This window comes from Camellia sinensis, chromosome 10, assembly GCF_055761805.1.
Source record: "Camellia sinensis isolate YWXY chromosome 10, ASM5576180v1, whole genome shotgun sequence".
Taxonomy (NCBI): domain Eukaryota; kingdom Viridiplantae; phylum Streptophyta; class Magnoliopsida; order Ericales; family Theaceae; genus Camellia; species Camellia sinensis.
Window position 1 is genome coordinate 102,227 of NC_138970.1, and position 22,665 is coordinate 124,891.

Sequence of the window (22,665 nt, forward strand, 5' to 3'; positions counted from 1 at the left end):
CATGAACCGCTCGCCAAGGAACCAGGCCCGGCCTACTGGTCCCTCAAGCAGAAGCCGATAGCGAGAAGCGCCCCAAGCTCCTCCAAACCCAAATCGGGTAGTGACCGGCAACGTGCTCCAAGGCTGCCATGCAATCTGTAGTCAACGAATGTAGGAATGGATGAGTCGCCATGCCATATGAATTGTATTTGAAAGCAGAAAAAACAGAAAAACTGTGGGTTTTTAAGTTACCTCTGTCCGCCTCACGGTATCAAAATACTGGCGCAGATAAGCTAGGCTGTCTCGGGTCCTCGGTCTACACCTGCTATCATATCGACGTGAATATGGCACCTCGAGGGGCGCCTCGACCTCCATCTCCGGTGAGAGCACCGGAAAATATGCGTAGACCCATAGCTGTGGGAAACAGAAAAGGCAGGGATGAGAATCTCAGAAATATATTGTGAGCTGTGCACCGTGAAATCTGTTCTAAGCTGTGAGCCGTGCAATGTATTGTGAGCTATGCGCCGTGAAATCTGTTCTGAGCTGTGTGCCGTGAAATGTATTGTGTGTCGTGTGCCGTGAAACCTGTTCTGAGCTGTGTGCCATGAAGTGTATTGAATGCTGTGTGCAGTGAACAAACGTGTTGTGTGCCGAATGTTGTGTGTAGTGAACAAACGTGCTGTGTGCCGAATGCTGTGTGCAATGAAGAAATGGGCTGTGTGCTGAATGCTGTGTGCATTGAGAATCGTGTTGTGTGCTGAATGCTGTGTGTAGTGAACAAACGTGCTGTGCGCCGAATGCTGTGTGTAGTGAACAAATGGGCTGTATGCTGAATGTTGTGTGCATCAAAAATCGTGCTGTGTGTTGAATGCTGTGTGCATCGAAAATTGTGCTGTGTACCGAATGCTGTGTGCATCAAAAATCGTGATGTGTGCTGAATGCTGTGTGCATCGAAAATCATGCTGTGTGTCGAATGCTGTGTGCAGTGAACAAACGTGCTGTGTGCCGAATGCTGTGTGCAGTGAACAAATGGGCTGTGTGCTGAATGCTGTATGCATCGAAAATCGTGTTGTGTTCTGAATGTTGTGTGCATCGAAAATCGTGCTGTGTACTGAATGCTGTGTGCATCGAAAATCGTGCTGTGTACCGAATGCTGTGTGCATCGAAAATCGTGCTGTGTGCTGAATGCTGTGTGCATCGAATATCGTGCTGTGTGCCGAATGCTGTGTGCAGTGAACAAACGTGCTGTGTGCCGAATGCTGTGTGAAGTGAAAAAATGGGCTGTGTGTCGAATGCCCTGTGCAGTGAACAATGGGCTGTGAGCCGTATGCTGTGTGCAATGAACAGTGACCTGTGTGCAATGAACAACGACTAGTATGTAGTGCGAGCAGTGTACAGAAAATGCAAAGCAGAAGATGCGGCAGAAAATGTAAATGCAGAAAAGTAAAGCATACCTCCCAGGCGCGCCAGTAGCCGCCAATGCGCTCCCCGCTCCCGCGAGAGGTCGAGCCTATGTAAGTGTAGAGAGTGGCGAGGCCGGCGCCGCCCCAGTCATAAGAATGGACCTCGGATAAGTCCACCAGTGCTCCCAGCAAATACAACCCGACGGTGTTCGCCCGGTCGGCGAAGAGTGTGGTGCCAAAAAGGAACATCAGGAAGCCCCGGGCGTACTGCTGTATCTCCTCTATCGTCGCTGGCGCTGTGTATCTGAAATGGTCCACAAACCAGCTATAGCGAACCATCCCTCCACGGGAGATGGGAGGGTGTGCCCCCAGCAACACGGTCCAAGCCGCCTCCCACTCACCCATGTCGGGATCATAGGGGACCGGTCGTCCCGCCACCTCTAGACCTGTGATCATGGCAAAATCGTACAGCGCCATCGTGAGGTCCCCGACCTCGGAGAAATGGAAGGAGTTGGTGGTGTCCCACCATCTCTCCACTAGCCCGCCCAGGAGGGTCCGGCCCGCACGCAGACGCTATAAGCCCGCACAAAATGGTCCGAACCTGGCATCATCGACAATCTGTCGAACGCTGTCAGGAAGCTCCATATACCAGTCCCTCGCTATAGTCGCCCCATAACCGCGGGTAGCGCGAGAAGCAACCTGTGATTCAGGGCAAATAGTCAGCATAAACGAGGCAAAGAGCAGAGTGCATACTGTCAGAATATACAGTGAAATTGTGATGTGTGCATGCTTTTGAACAAGTCACGACAGTACAACCGCAGGAAGTAATGGAAGTGTGGTGTGTGCATGCTTTCAGGATGAACAGTAACAGTGCAGAGTGAATGTGTTCCGAATGAGTAGTCAAATGTGATGCAAAAGCGTGAACTATGCACGAATTGTAAAGTACATTGTGCGGAAATATGAGTATGGAGTGCATACCTTGGCAGCGCCATGGGATAGGTGAAGCTCCGGCTCGCGCAACAGAAGGTCCGCCGGCGCACGACGCTCAAAATTCTGAAAGTGCCTAATCGTGCTCGGCGGCAGGATATGCTCAACAGGCTGGTATGCCTCGGGATCAAAAGGGCGTACCCTCGGTGGTACAGGTGCGTCCGCCATCTGCAAAGAAAAATGCAAAAATGAGCAAAAAGTGCGAAAAGTCAACCAAAAGTCAACTTTCGAGAGACAAAAAGTCAAAAAAGTCAAACCCCGGGAAAAGGCGCCAAACTCAAGACAAAGTTGAGGGAAACAAACGTCGAAAAGCGAAAGTGGAGAAAAAGGCTCCGAAAACAACTTTTAATCGGTCCAAATCGAAGAGCTTTTAGAGATTTTAGCGAAACAACTTCGCGGGAGGCGTTGGAAAACGCGTAAAAGGCGCGGATCGGAGAGGGAAAAGTGTCTAGGAGGCAAGAGCAACTAATTTCGGAAATGGGGTTGTGAGGAAATGTGTTTTGGAGATGTGTATTTAAAGAGACTTGAGCAAAATGTCAAAACTGCCCCGAAATTGCAAAAATTGGCCGACCGGCCATCTTTTTTGGCCGACCGTCCATCACAATTGGCCGACAATGATGGAAAATGGCCGGCACATGTTCCAGAGGTCAAGCAGGTCCCGAGGATCCTTCCTGTGTATTTTCATAATTTTTGGGTCCTTGGTTGTCAAGAAAGTGCAAGAAAGGCTCACTTTTTCGACCCGAAATCCTTCCGCGGAAATCCTGCCCTGTGTTTTAGATGGATGGCTCATCATCAAGCCGGCATGAACGAGGTGTATCCTTTTGGTACACTCTCCGAGAGGTAAATTGGAGGGTGCATTTGACTCGGTTTTAGTCAAAATGATCATTTTGTCTCATAGCAAACATGTTCTTGTTGTTACATTGTGTGTTGCACTGATACTGTGAATTTGCATGCCGTGTCGCATCACATTAGCTATGTCCTCATGCTTGCATAGAATATGCATGATTTGTTTCGCATTGAGCATGCATTCAGCGTTTCTATCGGACGTGTGTCCATGTTGCATTGTACTTGTCAAGTATCTCTTTTGCAGGCACGGAATCAAGACTGGTGCGTCCAGACGATATTGTATGTACGGTTCATTCAGAGGGGCTTCAGGTAAGGTTGTTCCTACCTTTCATCATCATTTTACTGGTTAGAAACACTTGGGATCCGTACCCGATGTTTACACTACCCTGTTTTGGTTAGAAGTGTTTGGACTCCGTGTTCGACGCTTACACCACCCTGTTTTGGTTAGAAGTGTTTGGACCCCGTGTTCGACGCTTACACGACCCTGTTTTGGTTAGAAGTGTTTGGACTCCGTGTTCGACGCTTACACCACCCTGTTTTGGTTAGAAGTGTTTGGACTCCGTGTTCGACACTTACACAACCCTGCTTTGGTTAGAAGTGTTTGGACTCCGTGTTCGATGCTTACACCACCCTGTCTTGATTAGAAGTGCTTGAACCGAGTGTTGGACGCTTATACCACTCTTCGGTGCCTGCACCGCTCCCCTTTCCCCTTTGCGCACAGCGCGTTAGGACGCTTTGATTTAATGCATTCGGGTGATCTCTAATGTTTACACCGCTCTTTTGTGATGCTTACATTTGGTCGCATATCTCTTGCATCCGGGTATTTCATTGCTATTGCTGCATTGCATGATCCTGCGTTGTGTTCTTGCATCTGCACCGCCCCTGAACTACGCTGGTTTGATTCCTTGCAAAGGGATACGTAGGCAGCCCACGGGCGCAACCACCTGTTTTGTTTACTTGTATGTTTGTCCGAGTCTTCGGCCTTGTCAAAAATGGGTCGTCTCTGAGCTTTGACATTCACTCCCGTCATTTTATGACTTTCGAGTTCTGCCAAAGAGGGGCAACTGTAGACATCCCGTTTTCGACCGACCTTAAGACTCGGACGTCATCGGCCGTGTGCCCGGTGATCGCGCTTGTTTGCATTCGTTTCGAGGGCCCGAAGCCCTCAGTTGTGTGCCTTGCTTTTGGACCGTCAAACCTCCCTTGTTTTGGGATTTCTTTTGAGCCAAACCTTGTTAAATCTCCCTGGGAGTGCCCTGGACCCCTGCCGGCCATTTTCTGTGGCTGCCGGCCATTTTTCATTTTTGTAGGCCATTTAATATGGCCGGCCGGCCATAAAATTCGACCGGCCGGCCATAAAATTCGGCCGGCAGCCTTTTTTTGCCACATTCACTCAGTATATTCCAGCTGGCCACAGCTGGATTGCACTTACCCTATCCACCATACACGTGTATGGCTGGATGCAGAGGGGTCCTTGGCTTCTCTTGGAAGATAAATACATGCTTGCTTATAAAAAGAGAAGCTCTCTCCCTTGTTAGAGGTTCAGCAGATTTGGAACCCTAAAAAACTTGCCTCTCTCTAGAATTTCATGCTTAGGAGTGTTTAGAGTGAGCCCTTCTCCCATTTTTGAGCCTCTAACCCTAGTCCTAAGTTGTCTAAGTTGAGGAGAGACCTCCTGAGAGTGTTTTTGCTGGTTCATCAGAGGGTTTGAGCTCAGAAAAGAGCACTGTTCTGCTGTTGGCTTCAAGGGTGAGACCCTTTCCTCTTTTGAGCCTCATTTCTTGCTTACTGACTTGCCTATTTTGCATGCTTTTTTTTTACTTGCTTTTCAACTGAAAAAGGTTACATTTTGATGTGTTAAAATGACTGTTTAGACCTTTGTTGAGGCTGAGGGCGAGTCCCTCTTCTTGTTGCTTGTTTGCTAGCCATGTGTGCCATGCTTAAAGGCTCTTGAGCCTACATCATTTTGACCTTTGAACCACTGAATCCCAGAGGGATTTCAATGGTGGAGCCTCTGTTTTGAAGCCCAAAAAGGAAGGGGATAGCCTCCCCTCCTAGCTTCCATATGCTAAGCCTAGTTGGCTTAGCACACTTGCATACTTTTGTGAGCTGTCCTTGCTGCATATGAGCACGTATTAGGTCTTATTTTGCCATGTATAAAGACTGTTTTGGGTGGGTTGGGCCTTTGGTTGCATGATTCACACACTTGTAGTGCAAATGTGCTTTGTTGCCTAGCATGCTTCATGGTTTAGCCCTCATTCCCATCATGTGTTGGCTTGACTTTGGCTTTCAAAAGTCCATATTTTGGCATGATACACCTCTATTTTCAGTCCTTTTGTTGCTCTGTTCATGGCTTTTGCATGCTTGTGTTTAAGTGCTTAAAGTGGCCTAAAAGGGGAGCATGTGATGCTAGGTCATGTTAGTCATTTTTCAGCATGTTTTTGGCTTATATTCATCATTTAGAGGGACTGTTTTGGGCTAAAAGAAGTCTTGATGCATTGCATGTTATGGCTCTAGTTCACTTGCCTTAGGAGCCTAATGTTTTGACTTGTTGCATAGCTTTGATTTTGAGCATGATCTTCATGATTCTCACTCTATTTTGGCATATAGAGTGACTATTTTGAGCCTTTTCCAGCATGCATACTCTGCTTTGTGTGGCCATGGTTCATGCTCTTTGATAGCCTTGCATATGAGCATGTTGTCCCACCTTGTTTTGACCTACCTCCAGCATGTTTTGGCCTTCTATTTGGCATATAGAACCTCTGCCATAACCTGGTTTGGGCCACTTGGCTTTTCTTTGCATGACCTTAGTTCATATGCTTCCATTGCCCTACATGTTGGCATATCATTTTACCATGTGTTCCATCATTTCCATATCATTCTTGGCTTGGTTTTGGCATGAAAGATCACTGTTTATGGCTGCCCCAGTCCTTGTGCATAGCTTCATATGTTTGTGGCTCATATGCTTGAAGAGCATTGCATGATTTGCATGTTTGCCTTGCTTGATCCTTAGTGCACATTTGCATATCATCATTGCATGCTTGTGTGCCTTGCATTATGTTTGAGAATGTGAGACGTCTCATACTCAAAGTGATGAGACGTGTCGCGTTCCCTAGTCGCTAATGCCCTTGGCTAGACATGATAGGGTGATGGCTTTTGAGTTTTTGTTGTGTGCATCCATTGAAATTGCATGTCATGGCCCCTTGGCCGTCACGCATTGAGATGCGCGATTGGTGGTCTTGGGAACCGAGAATGCCCCTCCTTTGAATTTGAGCATGATAAGGAGTGGCACGGGAGTGCATACATCCTGTAAACAAACCCTGTTCTTGCCCTGCTTGCCCTCTGTTGCAGTACAACAGTCACCAGCAATTCAGCATTGGTGGCTGGCTGACCATCGACAGAGATTGACAGAAATCGACAGAGATCAACAGAAATCAACAGAAATCAATCATTTCAGAAATTGGCTGAGATCGACAGAAGTCGACAGAAATCAGTTATTTCAGCAATCAACAGAGATCGACAGAAATCGACAGAGATCGACGGAAGTCGACAGAAAAGAGGAAAAGAAAACAAAGGCAAGCCGAGGCAAAGCAGTGGCGGTCTTCGGGCGACCCGACGAGCATGCATGCATCCCCCATGTCCCGGGGTCTCTGAACTTGTGTAATAACGTAGCGTAGCCTAGTTTATTAATTTGATTAATTAATTAATTAGCTAATTCGTTTGAGTTGTAATATTTAATTAGCTTAGACATTAGGTAGTTATTCATTTACATTTGGACTGTACTATTATTTGGACACTTGGACTTTGGACATTCATTCAGACCCTCCCTATGAGGGCATATGTGTTGTAATAAGTGTGCGTGCGTGTGTGCATGTCTTCAAACCCTACTTTTTTCTCCCTTTTATTTACCCGCTTTCGATGGTTAGTCTTAGGGCATTTTCAACTAGCATCCTTATGCTCGCATGATTGGATCATTCATATGTATTGCATGCACCGGGCTCGGCGCATCATTCAAACTGCATTGTAATTTCAATACACTTTCTTGAATACGTGCCTCGCATGTTTCGAAGTGTTGCATTCATATTCCATCTTAGATAGCCGAGCCTATTAAGTCATATCGCATGTCTTGCATTAGGCATTGTTGTATAATTAGGATCATGCATGATTACTAACTAGTTTCTGTTTTGGCTTGGAGTACACTGTGAGTGTTTACGCTTTAGCATCCTTGCATGATTGTGAATCTTGCCATGATAGCATGCTTACCATGAGGCTACATGCTTAGTTGATATAAACTGCTTGAATGCCTGTGGATGGAGGTTCGGTTACTTGGATTGGGACAATTCAACGAATGTGAGTTTTAAGCCCACTTTGTGGGTGGCAAAATCATGTTTCAAAGCCCACTGAGATAGTGGCAAACCCGCGCTTTAGCCTACTTGCGAGTAGCACCTTCAAACCACTTTCGAAAAACAAACATGAATTGTTTTGTTCCAATTCTAGCGACCGAGTCTATACTTGTATGCTGTGCGCATCACATAGTAAGCTAGCTTAACAAACCGGAATAAGAACGCATGTGTTATCAAAAACAACATATCATGTTAGTAGAGGCCGATCTTTGATCGGGCGAGCGGGGGTGCTTGCGTGTTACGCCCTTCCCCTCTCGTACCTAAGTTCCCGAGCCGAGGCAACTTTGGTGATGACGGACTTTGGCCTTTGGCACCGAGTCAGGGTTTCCTAAATTCCCCAAAATAAAAATATTTAGGTGGCGACTCTGTAATCTGGCAAAGCAGTCCAGTTTTGGCATTTTTCTGATTCAAAACTGACTTTTCAAAATGACTTGCCGAATTGTACTCTTTGGTGATTTATTGGTCTCACATTGTACTTTATGAGACTAGATTCAGAACCATGACAACGAGTCCGACACTGTGGTGGCTTTCATCCGAAACCCCGTGCCTGAAAGGGAGGGGCGACGAAAAAGTCAGTCCACACTTCCTCTGCTGCCAAAACGGTTTGCACAACCCGGGCCTCAGCTAGGGTGAACCCTGAGAGAAACACATCCTCATCTCCATGATCGATTTCCAACACCGGTCTGGTCATTTCCGGAGGTGGTTGAATAGATGTATTCCCACAGACAGTGGCCACTCCTCCCTTATGTGGGTGCTTCAGCATCTGATGGAGGGTGGAGGAGACAACCTTAACTTGGTGTAGCCACGGCCTCCCCAGCAAAAGGTTGAATGTGGCCGACACATCTAAAACATGAAATTCGACCCCTTGTTCAGCAGGGCCCACTTGCACTTGCACTGTCACGGTGCCCATTACTTCCCGGCTCATGTTATCATATGCCCGTATCACCTGGGCTGTTGGCATAAAATCTGCTGGTTTCAGTCCAATCGCATAGGCACTGCGGGCCGGGCACACATTTATCGTAGAACCAGTGTCCACTAGCACCACCACTACCCACTTCTCTCGGCACTCCACCAATATGTACAATGGTTTGTTGTGCGTTGTGCCCTCCGGTGGCAGCTCCTTATCAGAAAAGGTGAGTATTGGCTTGGCCCCACTCGGAAAAACCAACCCGACCAGCTGCTCTGGTGTAGTCTTGATGGATAACTTTGCTTTGTCCATTGCAGATAGGACTGCCTGTCGGTGCACTCTTGAGGCCATCAGCAACCCCCAGATCGAAATGTCAGCCTGAATTTTCTTCAGCTGTTTCAAAACAGCCTCTTCTTCTAGCTATTTCTCCTTCAGCTGTTCTGCCTCTTTATCCTTCCCGGACGGCTCACCTTGGTCTAGGTGAGGCGGTTTGAAGTACCGCCCACTCCTCGTCATGTGATCTACCTCCTCAGAGTACCAGGTATCGTCTGGTTGACCCTTTCCCCAGCCTTCGTCAGTGTGGGCCAAATGTAGGTCCTCGTCATCCCACCAGATCCCTCCAGCCACCAACTTGTCGCTGCTCAATGGTGTTTGTCTTGACCATACAGAGTTCTGCTCACCTTTCACTGGGTTCTGCGTTATCATGGTTTCTCGGGCACCCTCAGCCCTTCCTGATTCGAACTGCCTCAGTACAGTCTCTTGTTCCATCTCAACAGTGCCCCTAGTGTTCAGCGCTAGGACTGGTTTGTTCACATTGGCATCCTCTGGCAACTTCCCTTTCTTATCGGCCATTCCGGCCATCTCAGCATCTCTTGCTCCCGTTCCCCTTGCATCAACCTCGGTCTCTGTTTCCACATCAGGCTCATCACTTAGCCACACAGAATTGTCAGTGGGTGCCTTAACATCGAACCAGGCAAACTGCACATCCCCCTGGTCTAGTTCCTCAAAGAACTGCAGATTGGCCAGATCCTCCTCGAGAGTCGCTAGGTCATCCAACCCTTGGTTTGGTCCATCCTCCCGGACCACATTCACTTCTTCCGTAGCTGGCAGTACTACCGTTGGCTTGTTCTGCCCCACTGGTGTAATGTAGTAGTTCGGATTGTGAAATTCATCGGTCAGCTCGCCAATCTTCCCTGCCAACAGACCATCATGCTTCCCTTCATTCAAGATCACACTCTCTCCTCCTCCAAGCAAGACCACCACGGGGTCAGGTTGGGGTATGGACGAGTCCATCATGCACAACTCCATGCTTTCGGGGATGAACACCGCCGGCTTAGGTAGGTGGGAAGGGGTGATATATACGCTGGGGTCATACGGGGTGGCCAGTGTATAGATGAGGTTCAGATTCTGTGGTAGCGGAGGGGCCTGGTTATGTGCTGGGAGTGGATTTGTGGTGGTGTTTGGCTTTGGCGAGGGAGCAATCACCTTGTTGTCAATGAGATCCTAAATCTCATGACGCAATCTGAAGCAAAGGTCGGTGTCATGACCATGCTGTTGGTGAAACACACAATATTTGGCAGGGTTGTGGTTTGACATGAGGGGGTCCTGCAAGGGACGGGATTCTAAGGGTTTCAAGTGCCCTTTCTTGATAAGCACTTTCAAGGCTTGGGTCAAGGTCATGTAGAGGGGGGAGAAGGTTCTTTGGCCTCGGGGAGGTCTGTTTCCGGTTCGGGGAGCGGGGTTGGCAAAGGGTTCTGCAGCTTTACCCGTGGTGGTTACCATGCTCACTTCTGAAGGTCGCGCAACTGTGCTACCACTCGCGGTAGCATTGGAACTGCGGACGAAAGGCCTTCTTGGCTACTCCTTCTCATCCATAATCAAGCCTTGTCTCATGGCATCTTCAATCTGAACCCCTACCTCATGTAGCTCAGAAAAGGTGGACAGTGGAAGCACAATCATCTTCTGCAACAGCTTGGATTGGAGATTACGTACCACCATCCGTATCTGGTCCTTCTCTGCTGGCCTCGTGGTCATCATCGACGCTTTGGCCCTCCAACGTGTCACAAAATATGAGAAGCCCTCCTTGGCCTCCTGGCGAGTTGCCTCGAGATCACGAGTAGTGACCTCGATCTGGGTATTATATGAGTACTGTGCGATGAAGGCCTCGGCCAACTCCTCCCAATTTCTCTTCACGGAGTCGTCCAATTTGGCGTACCAAATGGCTGCAATTCCTGACATGGTCCGGCCCACAAGGCTCAGTTTCTGCACTCTGGATAGGCCCATCAGTCGTAGAACATCAGAAAACAACCGCAGGTGCATCTTGGGGTCGCCTGAACCATCAAAACGGTCTATCGGTGGCATCTTGAAGCCATCGGGCAGTGTCATAGCTGTATCAGTGTACCCATCCTCGATGTCGGGAATGGCACTCACCCCCTCAGCTTTCTTGAAGAGCTTTTCCAGCTTACTCGCCTTCAGAGCAGTGGGGTCAACCTCGAACTCAAATGGGGCCTCGGTCTGAGAGCCCGGTGCCTTTGAGGCTTGTAGAGGGGTCAGGTCTGCTGGAACATTCTGAGTACCCGGAGTATCAACTTGGGCGGCAGCAGTACGGATTGTAGCAGCAGGTGCTGGGATGTCCGGTGGAGGAGCATGAGATGCAGAGGCCATTGCAGGCTGCGGTTGTTGCTGTTGCTGCAGTCGATTTATCGTTTCAGCCTGTTGGGCCGCGACCTCCATTTGACGAGCAGCATCTTGCTGCATGGTTTCAATGGTTTGCTGGAGATGACGAATCAAATTTTCCATACCGGAAGGATATTGAGTCATCGGTGCAAGAGTATGATCTGGTGCTGGGGTGGATGCCGAAAAATGCTCTTGATTCGGACTAACCAACTGTTCTTGAGCCTGAGTAGGTAACTGTTCTGCCAACTGACTGGGTGCGGGTACACCGAGAGGTGAGGGTGGTAATCTGTGTCTCCTCCGCCTAACCGCGGGTAGTAAGGAAAACACGGGCTGTCCCTGAACAAGATCTGCGGCCTTACAAAGCCTCCTGACACGGGTCCAGAGAATTGGGGGGATATCTAGACTATCTGAAGCAATGATAAAACACTACCTAGCAAACAAACAAAAAGAAAGCAAAAGGAAGCAAAAAATCAGAAACCGCACAGAGCCTCGGCCAAACTGTACTCAAAACTGATAATCTACCCCCATAACATACTGAACTCTGCTTCTCAAAGCAGATTCTCTGCACAACTCATTCTGAACAGTTCCCTGTATAACACATAACAGGAAAAGAGAGCCAAAACACCCTATGTTGGGATAAGGTTACCCTGTCCTAGTTTCGTCAGGAACTAGGGTATGCTACACAAGCAATTGGTTTCAAACAACCCTATACACTGGTAAGCATCCTGTCCTAGTTGGAATGGTCACTATAGCTTCACTATATGCAACTAGGCCGAATGGTCAAAAGGGGTACCTCAGCAAGACTACCTAATATACCTTTCCCCCTAACACCGAGAAGTGAAAGGTGGATCAAACGGTACAGCGATAGTCCAGATCCAAGGGTTGTGTTCCTATCTCGGCAGAGCCCACGACCGGTCAGCCTTCCGGCGAGCAGTTAAGCAAGCCTCCGGCAAACCGTCCAGGAATAGCGGATAGCAAACACAATGACATAAACGCACCAATGCAAATGCAATGCAAAGAAACATATACATGTGGATCACAATACACAACATGATTTTTCGAGTCAAGTTCTCTAAATCCCCAGCAGAGTCGCCAGAAACTGTGGGACGGCCTTCCGTCGCGCCTCTCTTTGGGACGGGCGGGAAGCCCACAGATGTACCGGACTCGTCGCGGTGCTAAAAATGTGATCTTGCACAAAGAGTCCAAATCTGGCAGAAACATTTTGGAAAACAGATTTTCAATCAAATAATGCCAAAAATGGACTGCTTTGCCAGATAACAGAGTCGCCACCTAAATATTTTGTTTTCTAGGAAATCTAGGAAACCCGTGACTCGTGCCAAAGGCCAAAGTTCGTCATCACCAAAGTTGCCTCAGCTCGGGAACTTAGGTACGAGAGGGGAAGGGCATAGAATGCAAGCACCCCCTCTCGCCCGATGAAAGATCGGCCTCTACTAATCATGTTTGCGATTGTTATCCACAGCATATGCGTCTTATTCCGATTATTATGCTAACTTACTAGGTGATGCGCACAAACACACAAGTATAGACTAAGTCGCAAGACTTGGAACAAATCGACTCATGTTCGCTTTTCGAAAATGGTTTGTAGGTGCCGCTCTCAAGCGGGCTAAAGCGCGGATTTGCCACTCTCAAGTGGGCTCAAAACTCACAATTGTCGAATTGTTCCAATTCAAGTAACAAAGCCTCCATCCACAGGCATTTAAGCAGTTATATCAACTAAGCAAATAGCCTCATGGCAAGCATGCTATCATTGCAATCATACTTATGCAATATGCTAAAGCGTAAAACATACCTAGTACTCCGTGCCAAAACAACAGCTAGTTAGCAAACATGCATGATCCTAACTATACAACAATGCCTAATGCAACACATGCAAAATGCAACTAAGTAGGCTCGGCTACTAATGACATGAATGCAACACTTTGTAGACACCCCATTTTTGACCGTCCTCAAGACTTGGACGTCACCGTTTGAACACCCAGTGATCATCCATGTTTGTGTTCGTTTGGAGTTCCCGGAGGTCTCGGCTACGCGCCTTGCCTCAGGATCTCCGAACTCGACTGTTTAGTGTCTGGTGTTGTACCAAACACTTGTGTTTTGCCTTGGAGGGGCAGGGAATGCCTTATGAGGCATCCCCACACATCACCGGCCATGGCCAAAGGCCACCGGCTGGTGTTTTGTTGCCATCGGCAATGTATATTGCCGGTCGGCATTCTTTGTTGCCGGTCGGCAGTCCATTTTGTCAAAATGGCAATTTTGAGCGGCCGACTACTGTTCATCTGCTTTTGCAGATATTTTAAAACAGTTGTATGGCATTTTGTTCGCCTCCATACACGTGTATGGAGGGATGGCCTTCTTGTTAGCTTACCTTGTAAGCTTTACAAGATTGGCTCCTCTATAAGAGGAGCTCCCCTCTCCCTAGCTTAAGGTTAGACATTTTAGAGAGGAAGACATTTTAGACAGCCATTTTAGGGTTTTGAGTTCTAGGGTTAGGGTTTCATACATATCCTATCTCTATATCTCTCTTGTGTGTGTATAAGTGTGTTTGTGTCTTACTATTGCACACAAACACATAGTGTTACACCTTTGCTTGATTCTTGAAGGGCCAGAGGTTTGTTCTTAAAGCTTGGGAGCTATTTTGGGCTCAAAGAAGCTGCTGGAGCTTCATTTGTGAAGAGGGTCTTCAAGGGTAACAATCTTACTCCTTTATTCCCTATTTTTGCATACTATTTTTGCCTATCTTAGAACTATTTTTGAGCTTAGTGTATAATATAAAAAAGTTCTGTTTTTAGGCCCTCTAAATAGTTTGTTTAGAGTGTTTTGTGGTTTGGAGGTGTTTGACCCCTCTTAGGCCTTGAGAGGCCCCATTTTGTGCTATTTTGAGTGAGCTCCGGGACCTTGGTGTTTGGGCCTCCTCGCCACTGAAATCTTGAGGGATTTCAGAGGTGAGGATGGTGCCTTGAGGTCCTAGGGAGGAGAGGGCCACCCCCTCTCCTTGTTGTCCTTGAAAAGGACCATTTTTGGCCTCTTGAGGGAGCACCTAGCTTAGGCTCTTGTTAACCATGCCTTAGTTGTTCTTTGTGCTTATTATGTCATAATATGCCTCTGTTTTTAGTTGGTTTTGGTACACCATGCATGCTTAGCATACCTACCTTGTAATGCCATGTTTAGGCCTTAACATGCCTTAGGTTGTAAACCATTGTTCTAGCATGTTTTAGGCCTAGCTTTGTGAAGCTTTTGTGCTTATTTTGCCATGTTTAAGGTCTATCCATAGTTGTTTGGGTCAACTTTGGCATGCTTAGTATAGCCCCTTTGCATTTTTGGTTTGTTGGCCTTAAGTGTGTGAATGTATAGCATGCATTCTTGCATTGATTTAGTGGTTTGGGACCATTTGCCATGTTATTTAAGTCCCTTTAACATGCTTGTATGCTTGCCTTGGATGCCTCTTTGAAGCTTTGAAAGCTTGTCTTGCATGCTCCATGTTTTGGTCATTGTGCATGCTTTTGAATTTGAGCCACTTAGATGCCATCTAGGTGTCCCTTGGGTGTTGTCTAGGCCTGCCTTAGACCTATTTTAAGTCTTCTTAGCCTTGTGAGGCTTGGTTGATTTAGTCTTGGCTTAAGCCTCTTGGCTTGTCTTGGGTTTTTGGCTTTATTTGCATGTCTTGTTTATCTTGTTTAATTGGCTTAGCACCTTTTGTAACATGATTTTCAATGCTTACCTTGCATGCCATTAGTCCATGATTATGCCTCTTTCAAGTGTGCTTGAGAGTTGCCCTTTTATGCTTGAGTGTTAGCCCTTTAACATGTGCATGTGTGTAAGTGTGTTTAGTCCTTCATTTTGGGCACTTTGGCCACTGTTTTGGGCCTAATTAGAGCTGCCCAAATCTTGTTTAAGTCCATCCTTCGCTTGCTTGCATGCTTACCTTGCATGTCTGTTTGCATGCTTGCACGTACATCTTGCATTCCCATGTTGCATCCTTAGCTTGCATGCCTAGGTTGCATTGCATCTAGCATGCATGTCTTGTTCCTTGATCTAGTGATAGGAATTGGGCTTTGGTTTGTTGGTTTGCATTGCATTTGACATCAAAATGTGCACACTTGGTTCTTTGGGCCATCACGCATTGAAATGCGCGCTTGATGGTCCGAGAACCAAGGACCATGTCCTTTGAGTCACACACATGATAAGGGATGAGATTGGTGCATACACTGCTTGAATTGCATTGCCATGCTCTGCCTTGCCCTCTGTTGCTGTCAATTGCAGATTCTGCAGGAATTTTCTGCCGACCGGCAGTGATAAGTGCCGATCGACAATCTTTCCTGGGCCGATAGCTTCACCAACAGCCGGTGATCACATGCCGCTGCCGGTGGACATTCTACTCAGCCGGTGGTGTTTCCCAATGTCCAGGGAAGCAATTCTGAGACTTTGGTAGTCTTCAAAGAGGCAGATCAGGGAAAACAGAGGCAGCCTATGCATGGCAGTGCACTTCCGGGCGAGACTTGAGCACGCGCGCATCGAACCCTCTTCCCGAGGCCCCTGTTATTGCTTTTCTTATGCTTAGTTAATTTGTTAATTAATTAGGTAATTTGTAATAATTAATTAGCTTGTAGGTTAATTATCTGTAATATTTATTTGGTCCCTTCGGGCGAGGGCGAATCTGTAATAAGTGTGGGTGAGTGTCTGCATGCCTTCCAACCCCCACTTCTTTCTCCCTTTTACTTACCTGCTTTGATAGTTAGTAATAGGTCATGTTTAAATTAGCATACCTTATGCTACGCATGTGTGCATCCATACATTTGTCTTGCATGCACCGGGCTCGGTACATCATGCTAACTGCATTTGTACTTCAATTCCAAATTGAATACGTGCAACAGTTGATTGCATTTCACATGCCATGTTTAGGTTAGCCGAGCCTACTCTAAGTGCATCCTGTATGCGTTGCATTAGTCAATTTGACATGAACTAGGACCATGCATGTTGGCTAACTAGTTTATTGTTTTGGCACAGAGTACGATGTAAGTATTTTCATGCTTTAGCATATCGCATGCGTGTGAATGCTATCATGACAGCATGCTTACCATGTGGCTAGATGCTTATGTGATAAATTGTTTGAATGCCTGTGGGTGAAGGTTGGATTGTCTGAGTTGGAAAAACTCATTGAAATCCGTATTTTAGCCTACTTGCGAGTAGCAAATCCCAAAGTACTTTTTAAGACAAACGGATATGCAATGCTTATTTCCAAATTAGGCAATCTAGTCTATACTTGTTTGCTGTGCGCATAACATAGTAATTCTAGGCTAATAAATGGAATAAGAACACATAACGTTTTCAAAAACGGATATCATGGTTAGTAGAGGCCGATCTTCGGATCGGGTGAGAGGGGGTGCTCATAGCTGACCTTCCCCAATCGTACCCAAGTTCCCGAGCCGAGGCAACTTTGGTGATGACGGACACGTGGCCTTTGTCACTGAGTCAGGGTTTCCTAAATTCCCCCATTTTAAAATATTTAGGTGGCGACTCTGTATCTGGCAAAGCAGTCCATGTTTGGTACTTCTTTTCAAAAAATCTGTTTCTCAAAACGATTTGCCGGATTTGGACTCTTTGGTTCAGATTAAGAACCGTGACACAAATCAAGTCCGAACTGTAGCGTGTAGCGAGGGCCCCTTGATGAATTAGAGATTTCAGGCCTATTAGTTTGGTCACATCACTTTATAAGATTTTGGGGAAGGTTTTATCAAAACGACTAAGAATTTCATTAGGGAAGACTGTGTCAATGGCGCAGGGGGCTTTTGTGAAAGAAAGACAAATCTTAGATGTAGTTCTAGTGGCGAATAAAGTTGTGGAGGAATATAAAGTTCAGGTAAAGAGGGAATTCTTTTTAAGGTGGATTTCGAGAAGGCATATGATCACGTAGATTGGCAGTTTTTGGATTTTGTATTGGAAAATGAGGGTTATGGTGAGAGGTGGAGATCATGGATTAGGGGATGTTTGTCAACTTACAATATGTCTGTTTTAGTTAATGGTAAACCAGGGGAATGTTTCAAGGCTTCGCGAGGATTACGACAAGGAGATCTACTATCTCCTTTTTTTTTTGGTGGCAGATGTACTGGGCAGGATGGTCGATAGAGCTAGAGAAGTAGGTCTCTTTGCGGGATTGGAAATGGGGGGTCTCTTTGCGGGATTGGAGGTGGGGGGGAATAGAGTTAGTGTCACACATTTACAGTATGCGAATGATACCATATTTTTCTCAACAGGGGATGAAAGTCATATAGTTAATCTTTATTCAATTTTGAAACTTTTTGGGGTAATTTCGGGGCTTAAGGTAAATTTGGAGAAAAGTAGTGTGGTAGGAATTAATATACAGCAAGATCTGCTTTGGAACAGGGCATCTCTTTTAGGATGTGGTATAGAGGGACTTCCGTTTAAGTATTTAGGTCTTCCATTGAGGGGTAATCCTAGAAGTGAAGTTTTTTGGAATCCAGTTGTAGATAAGATTGGTAAGAGGCTAGAAGGGTGGAGTAAGGCTTTGTTGTCACGCGGGGGTAGATATACTTTGGTTAAGTCGGTTCTGAGTGGTATTCCTATTTATTTTTTATCTTTGTTTAAGATACCAGTTAAGGTGGCAAAGACATTAGAAAAGTTGATGAGAGATTTTCTTTGGGAGGGTAAAGATGAGGGGAAGGAGGATCATCTAGTGAGTTGGGATTTAGTTTCGTTACCTGAGGAAAAAGGGGGTTTGGCTATTGGTAACATTTTGGCTAGGAATATGGCTCTTCTTGGTAAATGGTTATGGAGATTTCCAATTGAGTGATTCACTATGGCATTTGGTTATTAGAAGCAAGTATGAGATTCAAGACAATGGTAGGGACTCACAGGTGGTTTTACGGGGTAACTGTCGTGCTCCTTGGAAATCAATTTCGCATATCTACTCCTGTTGGTATTGTCATCTCTTTGTCAGGGTAGGCAATGGGGTACTTGTTCGTTTTTGGGAGGATGTTTGGATGGGTCAATCTTCTTTTGCTTTTGATTTTCCACATCTCTATAGAGTGGCTCGATCTCATAACTCTTTTATTGCTTCCATGGCTTGTTCACTTTTGGCTCCAATTTCCTGGAATTTTGATTTTTCTAGAAATCTTAATGATAAGGAGGCTGCACAGTTGGCGTCTTTGTTGTCCAGAATTAATAATTTCTCTTTGGCTCCTCTTTTGGAGGACAAGAGGGTTTGGGCTCTTCATTCATCTGGAATATTTTCTTGTAAGTCCTTTTTTGATAATCTCATCGATAGTCCTCATGTTACTCAATTTCCTTCTTGCAAAAGAATTTGGAAGGCTTGTGCTCCTCTTAAGGTGAAGGTGTTTATGTGGGCTTTGGTTCATAGAGGCATTTTGACAAATGATATATTGCAGAAACGGAGACCTAATCGATTTCTAAATCCTCAGTGGTACATTATGTGTTGTAAGAATGAGAAATCCATGGATCATTTATTTTTGCATTGCCCAATTGCTTTGATTATATGGCACAAATTGTTTTTGTTGGGGGACGTTATGTGGGTAGCCCCGCAAAGGAGTGCGCATATGCTGCAAGTTGACTTTCGCGCTTTTGCAGGATCGAAGAGAGCCAAAATGTTATGGTCTATTACGGTCTTTGCAACTTTTTAGGTTCTATGGCTTGAAAGAAATACAAGGGTGTTTGAAGACAAGTCCAGAGAGATAGACTGTATATGGGATTGTGTGTGTCATCTAACTTCTTTTTGAGTTTCAGGGAATCCTCTTTTTAAGGGGGTCCCACCTTTTTTATTAGCTAGAGATTGGTTGGCAGTGTGATATGTAAAATTTTGTTTTAAGAGTTTGTTAGGTTTAGTTTTGTGTTTTTTCCTTTTCCTTTGTAAGAGGATTCCTCATCCTCGCTTTCTTTTTTGAGTTTGTTAATAAAGTGCTTTGTTGTTGATCAAAAAAAAAATGATGGAAAAAATCATTTTAAAACTTTCTTCATGGGCTCACCACGAATGAGAGGAAATTTGCACAAAAGTTGTTGCATGAAATACATTAAGCAAAAGATACAAATATATAAACAAAATTTAAAGATTTTGCTCTTGAATTTCTCTACATTTTCTCTTCTCAACCATGAGAAATAATTTTCCTTCCCTTCTTTCCTGTCTTTTTTCTTCATTTATTTTAACTTCTCTTCTATTTTTCTCACCTACCAAACAAAGCATTTTGGCTACATAAACCCTATTTCACCATTTTGATTTGTCTAGGGCTGAACTCACTGTTAGTGTATATAGTGATGCTTTTTTTGTAATCTTTCGTGCTACATCAACTTTCCTAGAATGCATTCAACAAAAATTAACATCTTAAAGTCGGTGCCATAAGATTGAAAAAGAGGGCTCCCATTTGATATAACAGGGCAGTTTAACCCAAAGACAAATATCACAGTAAAACTGACATTCTTTGTATGTTGAATATTTCGATCAAGAAAGTTATACTATTCATCTTAAAAGTCACTAACAGAAAAAAAAAATAATAATGATAATAATAATTCATTTGCAATGATGGAGAACGGAAGGTAATCTGAGAAAGAATGATGATCATTTGTAGTTAAAATGTTGTTCAGAGTCAAATATGAAAAAAAATATTCAATTCCCATAAATTTATTTTTACCTGTCTAAGAAAGCATGCTAAACAATTATGAAGACAGCTGTCATCATTGTTTTTTCTGTTGAAAACCTTGCTAATAGGGAGAAGGTTCTTCTAATGGGTGTTGAATCCAAAAAGGATGGGCAACAAGCTAAACATTTCTTTGTCTGAAAAACCAACCTTCTTTGTCTTTCTGGAAGCATTTGGCTATAGCATAATAGAAGGTCATTTGAGGATGTTGAGTGGCTAGTGTGAAATCTTACGTTACCTCTTTTTTTGAATATTCTACATTATTTTGGTTCTCAAAGCATGGGCTTTCTGCTATAGATCCTTTTGTGGAGTCTACTACTAGATTCAGTTTTTTGGGTAGAAATAAGATTTAGCCCCTCCTTGTATATGCAAATGGATTCTACTCCCCTATTGCAGTCTTCAATTGATATATTTTCTTGCTTATTTGAAAAAGAGAGAAGGAAAAAAAAAAAAAAAACGAAGACAAGAAATCAAGTGGCTTACCTGATTCGTATTGACCAAAAGTGCTTCAATAGCCCCCGATTCTTCCACAGTGCAGTGCTTAGTTGAAATGGACAAACCATTATCTTGTCCATGTACACGCTCCTGGGACTACAAAAGCAAAAGCTCGCTAATTGGCATGAAATTTTTGCACTGAAACATAAGCATTCACAGAGGTTGTAACGCATTATAGCACAGTGATAAGTCTCACCAATTTGACAGGATAAGGTCGCTTGGCAAATGCATGAGAAAGTGCTACTATTGCTGCTTGTTGCTGCTCTGTCAACGGAGCATTCTGCACAAACAAAAATTGCAACACATAATGACTCACCCACAAAACCTCTACCAAAAGTGGTTTTACTACTATAAAAAATAAATAAATAAATAAATAAAAACACCCAAACACACAAACAGATCACAGTGGCAAAGCTGAGAAATTTATTGAGAGGGGGCATGTATTTTGTATAGTGTGTATATATAATATATCATCAAAACCTAATTTGAGAAATAGAAAACTAATTTTTTGCATATTTTTAGGAAATAGAAACCCTCGTTTTCCGATTTCCAAAATCCTAATATGGGTTTCTTGTCCCTATAATAATCAGCCATAACACAACACATAATTCCTCATAATTTATTTTTAAAATCAGCAAACCAAATTTAACCAAATCACAATATCAAAACACATAAGAAAACCACAGATCGAATGAAGGAGAGGAGAAATGAAAAAAGGGGGAAAATGGAGAAAATTACAACCTCCTTGGATGCCATTATGGCATATGCAGACCTTAAAAATATTTGACAAAAAAACAAACATTTTGCAAAGACACCAAAAATAGATATAGATATAGATATATGAAATGGATAAAGAAACAAGGAAGAATGAAACCTGTTCCCAAGTAAAAACGAAGTTGTAGCCTTTTGAAATGGCTCCCGATTTGGGAAGGCTGGGAGAGGCACTTGTTGCTACTGCTGCTTTGCTCGTCGACATTTTTTTTTCCTTCTAGAGATCTGCGGCTGATACTCATTGTTGTTGTTACTGATGCTGCTGTTGCTTTGGTCATCATTGTTGTTGGGGTCACTTGGATCTAAATTCCTCTCAAACCATCTCCCGAGCGTTGAGATCCTCTAGAGTCATTTCCTAGAGTGATCTCCTACAGTGAAGAAAGGATGCCCAACACGTGTTCCACTCAGCCTTTCAAGGGTTGAGATTCAAACTCACAAAAATGACGTCGTTTTAGTGAGTAAATTGAAAAAAAGAAAGAAATATTTCAACGATGCAGACAAGAAAGCTGGGTTCTCTGGAAACAAGAAGAAGAAGCCATAAATGCAATGGAAGCTGGGTTCTCTGGAAACAACAAGAAGAAGCCATATATGTAAACAATATAAGGAAATGCGTAGGTTCCATTGCTGCAACTTCCAACAATGGTAGTAAGATGACCAACAATGGTGAAAAAAAATCCTAACCAGAATATGGGATTTGGGTCAGTGAGTACTAAATTAGAACATGACATTGAGTTTTCAGTGAAACAAATTAAACGAAAAATACAGGAAACAAAAAAGGATCCAAATTAGAACATGAAATTTTAATGGCAAACACAAGTAACCCAAAAAACAGATCTGAAGTTTGAATCAAGAGTTGATAAATGGATGTTATCAAGCAAGCTTACTAAGACCCAATTGACAGACCCATGGAGAGAGAGAGAGAGAGAGAGAGAGAGAGAGAGAGAGAGAAATTGATGGATGAAATTTTGAACTTTTTTTTACTGAGATTAAGAAAGAGAGATTAGAACTTGTTTTTCACATTTTTGACTTTTTTTTTTATTGACATTGAGAAAGAGAGAAAACCCACCATCCTTCTTATTCTTCTTTTTCTTTCGGTCCAGGAGGCTAGTTGTTGCGGCGGAGGCGGCGATGGCAACGGCGGCGGTCTCTAGGGAAGATGAGAGCACAAACCATAGATCTATGTTTTTCAGATTGCGTTAGGGTTTAGAGAGAGAAATGAGGAAGATGGGGAAGTTGATGAAGAGGGGTAGAAGGAAGACATCTATTTTTTATTTTTTATTTTTTTTTAAAATTTTGCCCAAAACGACGTCATTTTGGAGAGTTTGAATCTCAGCCTTTGGTTTGATGAGTGGGCTACGTGTCGATTGCTTGTGTTGCACTATAGAAGATCACTGTAGGGACAATACTCTAGAGGATCCTTACGCATCTCGCAACTCCCTCCCATTATTCAACAATTTTTACATCTAATTTTTTGATATAAATTATTTTAAATTTTGTCATTTTTTTTAACAAAA

General features: G+C 44.4%; 1 protein-coding gene across 1 annotated transcript; it reads left to right on the forward strand.

Moving 5' to 3' along the window:
* Positions 1 to 16,992: 16,992 nt before the first annotated feature.
* Positions 16,993 to 18,891, forward strand: LOC145801522 (uncharacterized). Its single transcript, XM_082893276.1, has 5 exons — positions 16,993 to 17,079; positions 17,251 to 17,541; positions 17,827 to 18,005; positions 18,178 to 18,660; positions 18,825 to 18,891. The coding sequence occupies exons 1-5, from the start codon at positions 16,993 to 16,995 to the stop codon at positions 18,889 to 18,891; spliced, it is 1,107 nt and encodes a 368-aa protein (XP_082749402.1).
* Positions 18,892 to 22,665: the final 3,774 nt, after the last annotated feature.

Coding starts and splice junctions, on each gene's coding strand:
- LOC145801522 (XM_082893276.1), top strand. CDS start 16,993: ATGGCGCAGGGGGCTTTTGTGAAAGAAAGACAAATCTTAGATGTAGTT. Junction 17,080..17,250: donor TGGAGGAATATAAAGTTCAG/GTAAAGAGGGAA, acceptor ATGGTAAACCAG/GGGAATGTTTCAAGGCTTCG. Junction 18,661..18,824: donor CGATTTCTAAATCCTCAGTG/GTACATTATGTG, acceptor GCGCTTTTGCAG/GATCGAAGAGAGCCAAAATG.